Source organism: Hypanus sabinus, chromosome 7 (assembly GCF_030144855.1).
Source record: "Hypanus sabinus isolate sHypSab1 chromosome 7, sHypSab1.hap1, whole genome shotgun sequence".
In the NCBI taxonomy this organism is placed as follows: Eukaryota; Metazoa; Chordata; class Chondrichthyes; order Myliobatiformes; family Dasyatidae; genus Hypanus; species Hypanus sabinus.
The window spans coordinates 130,041,129-130,054,815 of NC_082712.1; the positions used below are offsets into that span (position 1 = coordinate 130,041,129).

Below are 13,687 nucleotides of genomic sequence, written 5' to 3' on the forward strand. Positions count from 1 at the left end.
TTATTACTACTACAAATTAGTATCATTAAAACCAGATAATACGATACAGGTTATAAATTATTTTATATATCTCTGTAAATGTGTGTGTGGATACAAAGATAATAGTCCGGGAGGTAGATATCAGTCTTACGGTTTCAGGTAAGTTTAAGCAGTTCAGTTCACTTTGTGTTGCATCAAGTTGAATTGATGGAGAGAGAGAGAGAGAGAGAGAGAGAGTTAATTGAGTTGATGTTTTAGTTGGCAGTTTTAGTTATTCTTGCTTCCGAAGTCTTTAGAGTCACTTCGTGTGAACCCCACAGAGAAACAGATGGACAGAGCCCCTTCTAGGGAATGGTCTACTAACCCAAGGCATGGGTTCACCACCAGCAGACCCCCACAGGCAAGCTCTTACTCGCACTTGTAATCACGGGTCGAAATTAATCGGTTCGTGGCCTCCACCCTCGTGGTGGTCTTAAACTCCACCAGTGGTTTCTCGAATAGCTTCTGCACTTCTCCCATGTCTTGTCTCCTCTGCCGTTATCAGACCAACGCCTCAACTTTTTATATTCCATTTGAAATTCCAGCCATCCGTTAACTCAACCACTGAGCTGTTACCATGGTGACTTCCCAGCTCATGTCTCAGCTGGCGCCATACTCTCTCCCTCTCAAGGTCACAATTAAAAGTGTTATCAAAACCAAGTCACAGTTCTCTCTCTCTCTTTTAATTGCCTCCTTGTTCATTAGACTGCTGAATTTTCTAGCAGTTTCTCACCTGCGTGACAGTGGGACTTTCCGTTCACGGACATTGGTGTTTCCATACCAGGCTATGATGCAGCCAGTCAATATACTCTCCAGTACACATCTACAGAAGTTTATCAAAGTTTGAGATGTCATGCCAAACCTTCGCAAACTGCTAAGGAAGTAGAGGCAGTGCCATGCTTTCTTCGTAATTGACCTTGCGTGCTCAGACCAGGACAGGTCCTCTGAAATAATAACACCAAGGAAATTAAAGCTGTTGACCCTCTCCGCCTCTGAGAACTGGCTCATGGACCTCTGGTTTCCTCTCCTGAAGTCAATAATCAGCTCCTTGGTCTTGTTGACATTAAGTAACAGACTGTTGTTATGGCACCACTCAGCCAGATTTTCAGTCTCCATCCTATGTGCTGACTCATCACTAACTTTAATTCAGCCATCGACAGTGGTATCTTCAGCAAACTTGAATATAGTCTTGGAGCTGTGCTTAACCACAGTCATAAGTGTAAAGTGAGTAGAGCAAGAGCTAAGCACACAGCCATGTGGTGTACCTGTGCTGATGGAGACCGTGGGGATGTTTTTGCCAATCCGAACTGACTCGGGTCTCAAAGTGAGGAAATTGAGCATAAATTGCATAACAAGGTATTGAGGCCACAGTCTTGAAGCTTATTGATTAGTTTTGAGGGGATGATGTTATTGAATGTTGAGTTATAGACGATAAAGAGCATCCTGATGTATAGTTGCAAGAAAAAGCTTGTGAACCCTTTGTAATTAATGGTCTTCTGCATTAATTTCTCACAAAATGTGGTCTGATCTTCATCTAAGTCACAATAATAGACAAATACAATCTGCCAAAACTAATAACACACAAATAATTGTACTTTTCATGACTTTATTGAACACATTGTTTAATCATTCACAGTCCAGGCTGGAAAAAGTATGTGAACCCTTTAATTTAATTACTGGTAGAACCTCCTTTAGCAGCAATAACCTCCACCAAATGTTTCCTGTAGCTGCTGATCAGACTTGCACAAAGGCAAGGAAGAATTATACACCATTCCTCCATACAAAACTGTTTCAGTTGATCAATATTTCTGGGATACATTGCATGAACAGAGCCCCCTTCAAGTCATACCACAGCATCTCAATTGGGTTAAGGTCTGGACTCTGACTTGACTATTCCAAAACACAAATTTTCTTCTTCTTAAACTGTTCTGCTGTTGATTTACTGAATTTAAATCTTACATCCATCCCACAACACGAGGGAGTAAATATCTTTGCATTAGTATTCCGTCACAATGCACAGACATATGAAGTTATGTCCAATGGCTTGTAGGAAGAAGCTCTCCTGTAACCTGTTGATACCATTTGCCAGATGGCAGCAGCTGAAACAATTTAAGGTTGGGGTGACTGGTTTCCCCAATGATCTTCCAGCACCTGTTGCTGTAAATGTCCTAAATGGAGAGAAGTTCACATCCACAGATACTCTTGAGGTTTCAGATCATTATCTCATTGCAATATCCAACTTATATTAAGCTTCAGGTGACAGCACGCTACCCTTACATTAACCTGTAAAATATATTTATAGAATTTTGAATTCATTGTTTCCTCAATGATTGCAAGCTGACCAGGTCCTGAGGCAGCAAAGCAGCCCCAAGTCATGATGCTCCTTTCACCATGCTTTACAGCTGGGATGAGGTTTTGGTATTTCTGTACAGTGCCCCATTTCCTCCAAATATTGCGGCGTGCATTTCTGCCAAAATTTTCAACTTTTGACTCATCTCTGGAACGGTTTGCAAAACATTACTTACTACAAAGTGAAACCCAACAGCATGAATGGCAGCAATACCTCACTACCAGATGAACTCAATGCCTTCCATGCCCACTTTGAAAGGGAGAATATAACTACAGCTGTGAAGATCCCTGTTGCACCTGATGACCCTGTGATCTCTGTCTCAGAGACCAATGTTAGGCTGTCTTTAAAGAGAGTGAACCCTTGCAAGGCGAAAGGACCTGATGGAGTACCTGGTGAGGCTCTGAAAACCTGTGCCAACCATCTGGCGGGAGTATTCAAGGACATTTTCAACCTCTCACTGCTATGGGTGGAAGATTCTACTTGCTTCAAAAAGGCAACAATTATACCAGTGCCTAAAAAGATTAACGTGAACTGCCTTAATGACTATTGCCTGGTGGCACTCACATCTACAGTGATGAAATGCTTTGAGAGATCGGTCATGATGAGACTGAACTCCTGCCCCAGCAAGGGCATGGAACCACTGCAATTTGCCTATTGCCACAATAGGTCAACGGCAGGTGCAATCTCAATGACTCTTAACATGGCTTTAGACTACCTGGACAACACAAGCACTTATGTCAGGATGCTGTTCATCAACTATGGCTTAGCATTTAATTTCATCATTCCCACAATCCTGATTGAGAAGTTACAGAACCTGGGCTTCTGTACCTCCCTCTGCAATTGGATCCTCGACTTCCTAACCAGAAGACAACAATCTGAACGGATTGGTGATAATATCTCCTCCACACTGACGATCAACATTGGTGCACCTCAGGGGTGTGTGCTTAGCCCACTGCTCTACTCTCTCTATACCCATGACTGTGTGGCTAGGCATAGCTCAAATACCATCTATAAATTTGGCGATAATACAACCATTGTTGGTAGAATCTCACATGGTGATGAGAGGGTGTACAGGAGCAAGGTATGCTAACTATGGAATGGGGTTGCAGCAACAAACTGGCACTCAACATCAGTAAGACGAAAAAGTTGACTGTGGACTTCCAGAATGGTAAGATGAAGGAACACATACCAATTCTCATAGAGGGATCAGACATGGAGAGAGTGAGCAGTTTCAAAATCCTGGGTGTCAAGATCTTTGAGGACCTAACCTGGTCCCAAAATATTGATGTTGATATAAAGAAGGCAAGACAGCGACTATACTTCATTAGGAGTTTGAAGAGATTTGGTATGTCAACAAGTACACTCAAAAACTTCTATAGATGTACTGTAGAGAGCATTCTGATGGGCTGCATCACTGTCTGGTATGGGGAGTTGGAGGGAGGCGGCACTGCACAGGACCGAAAGAAGCTGCAGAGGGTTGTAAATCTAGTCAGCTCCATCTTGGGTACCAGCCTACAAAGTATCCAGGACATCTTCAGGGAGTGGTGTCTCAGAAAGGCAGCGTCCATTATTAAGGACCTCCAGCACCCAGGGCATGCCCTTTTCTCACTGTTACCATCAGGTAGAAGGTACAGAAGCCTGAAGGCACATGCTCAGCGATTCAGGAAGAGCTTCTTCCCCTCTGCTACCCGATTCCTAAATGGACATTGAACCCTTGAACGCTACCTCACTTTTTTTTAAAAGTATTATTTGTTTTTTGCAAATCTATTCAATATACATAAAACTGCAATTTATTTATTTATTATTTTATTTTTGGTACTTTTCTTTTATATTATGTATTGCATTGAACTGCTGCTGCTAAGTTAACAAATTTCACGACACATGCCGGTGATAATAAACCTGATTCTGATTCATCTGTCCACAGAACATTGTCCCAGAAGCATTTTAGAATATCCAGATGGGCTTTTGCAAACTTGAGACATGCAGCAATGTTTTTTGTGGAGAGTAGGTTTCCTCTGTGGTGTCCTTCCATGAACACCATTCTTGGTCAGCCTTTTTCTTATAGTGGACACATGAACAGAGACTTCAGCAAGTTCTAGAGATTTCTGCAGGTCTTTTGCTGTTACCCTTGAGTTCTTTTTCACCTCCTCCAGCATTGCACATTGTGCTCTTGGTAGGATGTTCACTCCTAGGGAGAGCAGGAGCGGTACTGAATTTCCTCCATTTGTACACAATTTCTATTACTGTGGACTGATGAACATTTAGATCTTTAGAAACGCTTTTGTAGCCTTTGCCAGCTTCATGTATCTCTACAATCCTTCTAAGATTCTCTGAAAGTGGTTTTAATTGAGTCATGCTGCACATAAACAAATCTTTCTTGAGCAGAGCAGGCTGTGTCAGTAACCTTTCTGCACCTTTTTTATAGGGCAGGGCACCTCTACAACCCACATCTCCAATCTCATCTCAATGACTGGAACTCCTGACTCTAAATGGCTTTTGTAGAAGGCAGTATGCCAGAAGTTCACATACTTTTTTTGCACCTAGACTGTGGACCTGTTGCTCTGGTAGGCAAACTGGAGAGAACCCATGTCGGGCAGAAACTAACCTATCAGGAACCTATCAAAACACTTCCATCACTATGAATGTAAGTGCTGCTGGATGAAAGCCATTGAGGCAGGTTACCAAATTCTTCTTAGACACTAGTATAAATTGAAGCCTGCTTGAAGCAGGTGGGTACATTAGACTGCCGAAGTGAGAAGTTAAAGATCTCAGTGAACATTCCAGCCAGTTGATCAGCAAAGGTTCTTAGTACATAGTCAGGTACCCTGAGGCCCCACGTGCCACCTAGGCATTAAGGGTTCAGACGACGACAGGTACCTCATCTGGGTATAAATCAAGTTTACTTTGCTGCTAAACTCTGCAGTGACAGAGAATATTAGATTTCCCATACTTTACATCCTACTTATTGTCAGCATCCATAACATCAAACTGTGGATACCTCTACTTTATCCTGAGAGCTGCTTTATATTAACCAGAATGCAGCACAATATAACACAAATTGTTAAAAACAATTAGTTTTCTGGAAAAAAAATCATAATATTGCAAATACATAATACAGAACAAGGCTCTAAGTTACTTGTTATTTGTAAGCAACTTTGGAAAGACTTGTAGGTGGTTGAAATGGAATTATTCAGAGGATTGCTGAAACCAGAGAAATACCAGACAAAGAGCAGATTCCAAGGGAGATATAACTTTTACCTTCAAATGTGTGCTGATCTATGATTAGTAAACTGTGCACTTCCACTTCATCCCCAAATGAACTTTCATGCTGCGAGGTACTACTTGGGAAAAGTTTACTGGAGCTGACACTGGTGGAAAGAGCCTTAAAAGGGAAAACAAAGAACACTGAAGTAAACAACGAGTGTGACACTGCAATACACAACTTCTTCAGGTAAGAGCATTTTCAATTTTTAATATATTAATGCATCCTAAATCAATAATATTGTATAATGCTATTTGTTACAGCCCTAGATCACACACTTCCTAGATACTCAGATCAACTTTCCTGGCATCAGTTTATTCATATCTATGCAATCTTTCTCTTCCTTTCAATCCTATCCCATTCCTCCACATAATGGTTGTCCTGAACATAGCAGCAGTAAGAAATAATTTCTGCTACGATTCCCATCAGCCCAGCTTAATCAACTCAAAACCCTACGACCACTTAGGTCAAATGCACCAAGAAATCTTTTTAGCAGTGACCATAATGATTCACCTCTCCACAACTGCTCCAGAGCACTAACACTGCAATCCACTGCCCACTTTCATGCTTCATCTGCGGCCCAATGCAAAGAAGTCCTTGCAAAATTTCTCTCCTACCAGATTCAACATGGTTAGCACCATTTCTCCAATAGAACAGAGCCTGAACCAAACTGGTTCAGCTAATTATTGATTGATGGATTTACTTTTAAGCATGTTAATTATACATCCCCTGACTGCAATATTTCAGTGTCCTGATCATTTCCACAAGACCACAAATCATCCAAAACTTGGCTGCCAATATCCTTTCCTGAACAAAGCCACACCTCCTCATTCATTGCCCTCAGCTTCAAAACGTCATTCACTCCCTGAACATTCACTCTTTTTCAAACATTTTAAAATCAATTAGACTTGAAGAAAAAGCCTATCACGACTCTATCTCGACAACTTCCTCCTTCACGTTCACTTACATCTTTGGGTCTATTGATTATACACAAGAGCCAGAAGCAGACCTTCCAGCACTTCAATCCTGTTGTACCATTGTTCATGCTAAGATAACTTCGTAGCCTGACACCGTGCCCTAATCAAGTGCTTTTTTTTAAAATTTAAGAACCTATTAAACACATGCTTCAATAACTAAGCAAGAGAATTACAAAGATTTACAACCCCCCCCCCCCCCCGCCATAGAGAAATTTGTACTCAGAATTGCAAAGAGGACAGTGATAAATATCAACAGGATATAAATAACCCGATGCATAGTAGGTGAGATTTAAAGCAGGGAAATACTTCATGGTTGAGGGGCTGAGGAACAGTGGTTACATGCATAAAGCACAGGAATTAAGAAAGACTTAAAAAGTTGGGTTTTTTCTACACACACCACATGGCAACAACCTGGAATCTACTGTGTGTAGGTGTGGTGGAGGCAGATACCACTGCAACCTTCAAGTTGGAATTGAATAAATATATGGCAAGGAGAAGTTTGCTAGATTACGAAGAAGCAAGGGGTGGAATTAATGAGCTGTTCTGGTAGAAAGCAGTACAGACATGATATTCTGGTTGACCTCCTTGTGTGCTGTAACCATTCTATAATTGCAAGATTCATTCACCCCAGTAAGGCTTTGATAGTCTATCCTGAAACCACATCCAGTGTTCTGGACATTCTGCTCTCAGCAGCTAGTGTCAATCCTTCTCCAGATCATTTATTGCCCAATAAGATTGCCTTTTTTCCTTTATGTCAAATGAGCATAAAGTTGGTATTGCCATCTTATTTAATGTGTTCTAGAGCAATGCCCTCATTGCACAAATCATTCTTTTAAATTTACTCTTCACAGACAAGATCTATTTATCCTTTTTCAGATATAAAACCACACTGAATGTCTAAAGGCGTGTACTCAGTCACAGAACACTTCCAGCTATCTTGGCTCCATTTTCTTGGAAACTCCTCTCCAAATACATTAGCCCTCTATCTCCATTTGAAATTTACAAATTTAAAGTCTGTTTCTAAGCTCCTATTCACATTTCCAAGCCTTCTCACAAAGGCTTGATGGCTGCTCCTTTTTTCTCTGTGTTGCATTTTGAGATATTTTCCCAGATTAGATTAGACCAAGAATAAAATAATCATTTTTTTTTACCTGAGTGCTGGCACTTGGTCTCAGGACAGAGGTGCCTCCACTGGGATCTAATACTTCTACTCTACTACTGACCAGACCAAAACACTGTGATGCCTCCTGGTAACAGATTCTCCTGCAAAAGAAAAAGCACCCAATGAAATCTAAATTAACCCAAATGTTTAAATTTCACTTTAATTGTCAAACTGACCTTGATGCATTTAATAAAACAAAAAAATAACAAGTTGTCAGAATAGCTCAGCAGGTCAGACATCTCTGGATATAAAGTTGACATTTCGGGTCTCGACCCTTTGCCTCTAAGTCTGTGGAAAATGAAATCTAAAACTTTGACAAACATCCACAGATATGTGGTGGAGAATGTACTAACTGGTTGCATTATGCCCTGGTATAGAAACACCAATGCCTTTAAACAGAAATCCTACAAAAGGGAGTGGATTCAGTCCCATACATTACAGGTAATGCCCTCCGAATTATTAAGCTTATACTCATGAAACGCTGTCATAGGAGAACACCATCCATCATCAGAGATTCTCACCACCCATGCCATGCTCTTTTCTCATTGCTGCCATCAGGTAGAAAGTACAAGAGTCTCAAGGCTCAAGAACAGTTACTACCCCATAGCCATCAGGGTCTTGAACAAAGGGGATAACTACACTTACTTGCCCATCCATTGAGATGTTCCCACAACCAACGATCTCACTTTAAGGACTCTTCATCATATAATCTCACGTTCTTGTCATCCATTGTTGTTTACTTATATTTGCATTTGCAGCTTATTGACTTCTACACTCTAGTTGATCTTTCATTGATCCTGTTATAGTTACTATTCTATAGATTTCCTAAGTATACCTGCAGGAAAATGAATCTCAGGATTGTATATGGTGTACTTCAATAATACAATTTACTTCCAGCTTTGAATTAGGTACTTCATTTACCAACAACATTTCATTGGTAATGCTGTTCACTGAACAAAAGATTGAATAATCTTGTGCCATTTTCATTGATTTTTTTTTCCTGTTGATCCTACATTAATTAGCTTCTGTTACTTTTCCCATTATGCTCACTGTGCCCAAGGTATAGAGTTCCCTTTTTAGTCAAAGGGATAACAGAATATAGATTGACACTGAAATTTCAATACAGCCACCACAGGTATCATAAAACTCCCCAATCCAATTGTGAAAAGATAAAGTTAAATATGTTTATCACATGCATTAACAATACTTAAATGACAGGTATAGGTTTAACCAATTTAGTTCAGGATCCTGAGAGGCCTTGATTTTTAAAAAAAATTCAGCTGTTGACTTTAAGATCCAAAGGAGCTTCATGATTTACGCACAAGTCCCAGCACTTGACTATGCATTGGACTGAAAATCAAGGAGAGAGCTCAAAAAAATTAATCTTTTTAGATAAGCAAGTATAATTGACTTGTTATAGACCACTGAGTTCCCTTTGTGTTAGCTGTGATCAACATTCTTAATTACAATCAAATGTGTTTTATTTCTAGAAATACTCTCTCTCATAAAGTTTATTGAAAGGTCTATGATATAGAAATAAATTACTAGAAATTTTATCTGGTACAATTGTGTATGATGCACTTGCCTATCAAACAACAACTTAATATTTCTTTAAAATATTGATTGTGGATATATTAACAAGCTAATCTAGCATAGAGGACAAGCCATTGGTAGGAATAACAAGTCTTTTTCATCTCCTGAGGCCAAATAGAAGTACATGAAGATAATTACTGAAGCAGAAGTGCTGATTAATTTTAAACTGTTAACTTAGCAAATATTACGAATCTAAAGGCAGGACATACCAGGTATGGAATGAACAGCTTGTTTGCATTAATATAAAAGCTTAGTGCATTGAAACAATACTACTCACACAGGCACACCTTGAAACAATTTTTACTACTTGATATGACATACAGTTGGTAAGGAGCACTTACTTTGGAGACTCATTAAGTGGCACTGTCCGGATGTGTAGTTTCTGAATCTCATCAATGGTTCCTATAGTTAAAGTGCTGTTGTTGGCCAAGGCTAAACTGTGAGACAGGAACAAGATAAAATAAGGTTTAAAAAAAAAACAGCAGTTAAAACAACAATCAGAAGGCAGACAGCTAGAAAAAAGATGATTTTTCATTCATAAAATGCTTTAACAAAGGTTTTTCCAAAATTATTTTCCTGAATTTTTGAAACATGAAACTTCATGTAAGAATTCTCAGAGTATGAAATACTATATGTACTGTAGATGTAATCCTTGAGAGCTTGTGGAAGCAGATTGAATTGTAAAATTCAGATGAAAACTGAATAATGGTTTATGCAAATAAAAGTTGTTTAAGTATTCAGGAAGACATTGTTATGAAGAACTGGAACAGAAGAGGAATTGAGGCCAGCACAATCAGCAATTATCATGCTGAATGGAGGGGCAGGATTGAGGTGAGTAGCCTACTCTTTGCCCTATTTTGTGTTCTTATGGAAAAGAGATTAATTAATTTAATTAGATAAATTAAAAAGAACACAATGGACGAAAGGCCTGCTTTTGCAATGCGTCATTCAATAATACTAAAGTGAGTTTTGCAAGGTTGATTCAAAAGATGAAATAATAGACATACAATAAAGTGGAAGGAACCGATATTAATGAAAGGAAATTAGGTATAGATCCTTGAGAAAGGAAGGCAAGGCAACAAATCTGGTAATCATGAGGAATTGCCAGAAAAACACAAGCATTTTAAACTCAGTTTACACAAATTCATTTGATAGTAGGATTGCACGGCCATTTCAACTTTCGCTGACTCACTGTTGCAGATAAATAATCTGAAAGAAACTGTTCAAATGTCAAAAAAAAAAGTATAAACATCATCAAGCTCAGGTAATCCCAGGCATAAGAACAAATGGGTCACCTTTCTTTTCTCCCCACTGACCAGGTTAGGTAGTGGCTTGTCAGAGAAATCTCCAAAAAGTTCTTGGATTTTGTTATCATTTATAAACTTAACCAATTATAAAAAAGGGCCACAGAAAACTGAAGTATCAAATGATCACAGATTGATTAGTGCAAGTATCTGCTTCAAGAGTCTCAGGTCAGGCATTCAAACAAATTAGCTTAACCATCAAAGTCAAATGAATGTAATTAAGAACTCAGTTCTGGGAATAGTGACCTGAGAAGTACTGATTAACACTACATCATCTTCTTAGTTCAAAACTGACGAATCTGCACAGCAATGAAAATCAGCAAATATTGAATGGGCTTGAAAGTTAAAAACCTGCACCTAAGATATCCAACTTGAGCTGTAAGTCTGCATCTACAGGAACAGATTTAATTTCTTTCAGAAATTCTCTTTTTAAAAACAATGATTTAAATTTCCTGACTTTTGGATTTAACTTTCCAAATTAATACCCTGTAGCACAAAACTGTCATTATTTTCTAAATTAAAAAACCTGCACTTGTTCAGAATATAATGGAGGGACAGGTATTAAGATGATTCTTAAAATGTGTAATAACGCTCAAGATCGTGAAGCGATGACTGCATTCTACAAGGTGCTTTCTATTGGTAGTTAAGTATCCACAAAGTGGCACAGTCAAGACTGTGGTAGTGGAACATGACAAAAAGCTAGTGAAAGAAACTTACATTTATATAATGCTGTTCCTAATCAGACAACATTCTAAAACATTTTAAAGGTGAATATTTGCTTTTAAGTTGTGCAATAAGAAGCTTGATAGAATTCAGGACAAAACACCAGCATTCCCTCCACTACTGGTGTACTTTTTGATTAAAGTCCAGAAGCTCTTTTCCTAACAGCATGCAATCACCTTAACTATATCCACTGCAGGGATACAAAGTAATTGTAATTTGCCACTTTTGGCATGGAATTAAGAGAACACTAATGTGTTGGCTGACCTGCAATATTTATATCATGTAAATCAATTTTTAAGAAACGGAATCTAGGAAAGTTTTAAAATATCTCTTTATGCATCACTAACCTGTCAGGATATCCTTCGGAGTTAAGAGGACACATGTAGTTTACTTCCTTAAGGTTAACGTTTGAGAAAACCAGCTTATGATTGCTGCTATAAATGACTGTAGGACGATCTGAACAGGCAAAGACATTTGTAGTAGACAAAGATCTGAACGTTCGCAGCACTGTTGGCTGGGTCCCCAGTGTGACTTTCTTACGGTCACTCAGCAAGCCTAAAAAATAAACAATGCAAAAATATTAGCTTACTAACATTAGTAATGAGTGCTCTGTTTGTTTATCTGCTGTTAAAATCATAGCTTTTTTCTGATATGTGCACTTTCAAATGTACTTGACGCTTTACTTAAATTACCATTATTCCTGTATAAATGACAATACAGGGACAAGATCCAGACAACCCTTCCACCAACAACACATGCAGCTTATGGCAGAGTCTGCACACCATCGCAGACTTCAAAACTAAGTGCAGTGATGCTGCCAACATTGCTGCTTCTCTCCCAGATGAGCTAAATCTTTTTTTTACTTAGTTCGATGTCGCCTACACTAAGCCCGAGGAGAGCCCCCGAAGTGACCTGCACCTTGGTAATCTCGGAGGCTGAAGAACACAGGTATTTCCAATGAGTGGACGGTCACAAGGCTACTGGACCAGATGGCATCCCAGGGCGGGTACACTGGATGTACACGGCACAACTGGCAGGTGTGTTTACAGACATTTTTAATCTCTCCCTCTGACAGTATATAGGCCCTCCTGCTTCAAAACATCCACCATCATTCCTGTACCTAAAAACAATGAGGTAACATGACTGAACAACTGGCATCTTGTTGCACTCACCTCAATAATAAGCAAATGCTTTGAGAGACTGGACAATAACTACATGCTGGATCCCCTACAATTCACTTACTGACACAACTGATTGACAGATGACACAATAGCCACAGTTCTACACACTGTCTTACACACCTGGAGAAGAAGGATGCTTATTGAGAATACTGTTCTTGGACTACAGTTCAGCATTCAACACCATGATTTCCTCCAGACTTGACAAGCAGCTCAGAAACTTTGGCCTTCATCCTGCCTTGTGCAACTGGATCCTGGACTTCCTGTCAGCTCACTGGCAGGTGGTAAGAGTGGGCCCCCTCTCCTCTGCCCGTCTGATTCTCAACGCAGGAGACCCTCAGAGCCGTGTCCTAAGTCTCCTCCTTTACTCTTTGTATACCCCTGACTGTGTCACAACCACAGTTCCAATCTGCTAATTACATTTGCTGATGATACTACATTGATTGGCCTAATCTCATAAAATAATGAGGCAGCCGACAGAGAAGTCATCACCCTGACACAGTGCTGTCAAGAAAACAACCTCTCCCTCAATGTCACAAAAACAAAGGAGCTGGTTGTGGACTACAGGAGGAATAGAGACAGGCTAACCCCTATTGACATCAATAGATCTGAGGTTGAGAGGGTGAACAGCTTTAAGTTCCTCAGCATACACATCATTAGGATTTCATGCGGTCTGTACATACCAGCTGTGTGGTGAAAGAAGCACAACAGTGCCTCTTTCACCTCAAACTGTTGAAAAAGTTTGCTGTGAGTCTCCAAGTCCTAAAGACTTTCTACAGGGGCACAACTGAGAGCATCCTGACTAGCTGCATCACTGCCTAGTATGGGAAGTATACTTCTCTTCGTCACAGGACTGCAGAGAGTGGTGTGGACAGCTCAGCTCATCTGTAGATGTGAACTTCCTACCATTCAGGACATTTACAGAGAATGGTGCGTAAAAAGGGCCCAAAGGATCATTAGGGACCTGAGTCACCCCAACCACAAACTGCTTCAGCTGCTACCATCTGTCGTGGGCACAGAACTGGAGAGTATGACATCGGTGGCAGAGCGGAGGGCGCTGAGTAGGCTACGGTTAATCATGGAAAGCCCTGAACATCCTCTGCACAGCACCATCCAGAGA

The 13,687-nt window shown here is 39.9% G+C and overlaps 1 protein-coding gene across 2 annotated transcripts in view; it reads right to left on the reverse strand.

Moving 5' to 3' along the window:
* The window catches only part of ddb1 (damage-specific DNA binding protein 1), a 78,848-nt gene that overhangs the window by 21,988 nt on the left and 43,173 nt on the right, over nucleotides 1-13,687 (reverse strand). For both annotated transcript variants that reach the window (XM_059975596.1, XM_059975597.1), the window contains exons 16-19: nucleotides 11,737-11,944; nucleotides 9,704-9,799; nucleotides 7,759-7,870; nucleotides 5,627-5,750 (exon numbers count right to left, since the gene is read on the reverse strand). In XM_059975596.1, coding sequence (XP_059831579.1) covers nucleotides 5,627-5,750; nucleotides 7,759-7,870; nucleotides 9,704-9,799; nucleotides 11,737-11,944 — 540 coding nt within the window. The remainder of the gene's footprint in view (nucleotides 1-5,626; nucleotides 5,751-7,758; nucleotides 7,871-9,703; nucleotides 9,800-11,736; nucleotides 11,945-13,687) is intronic.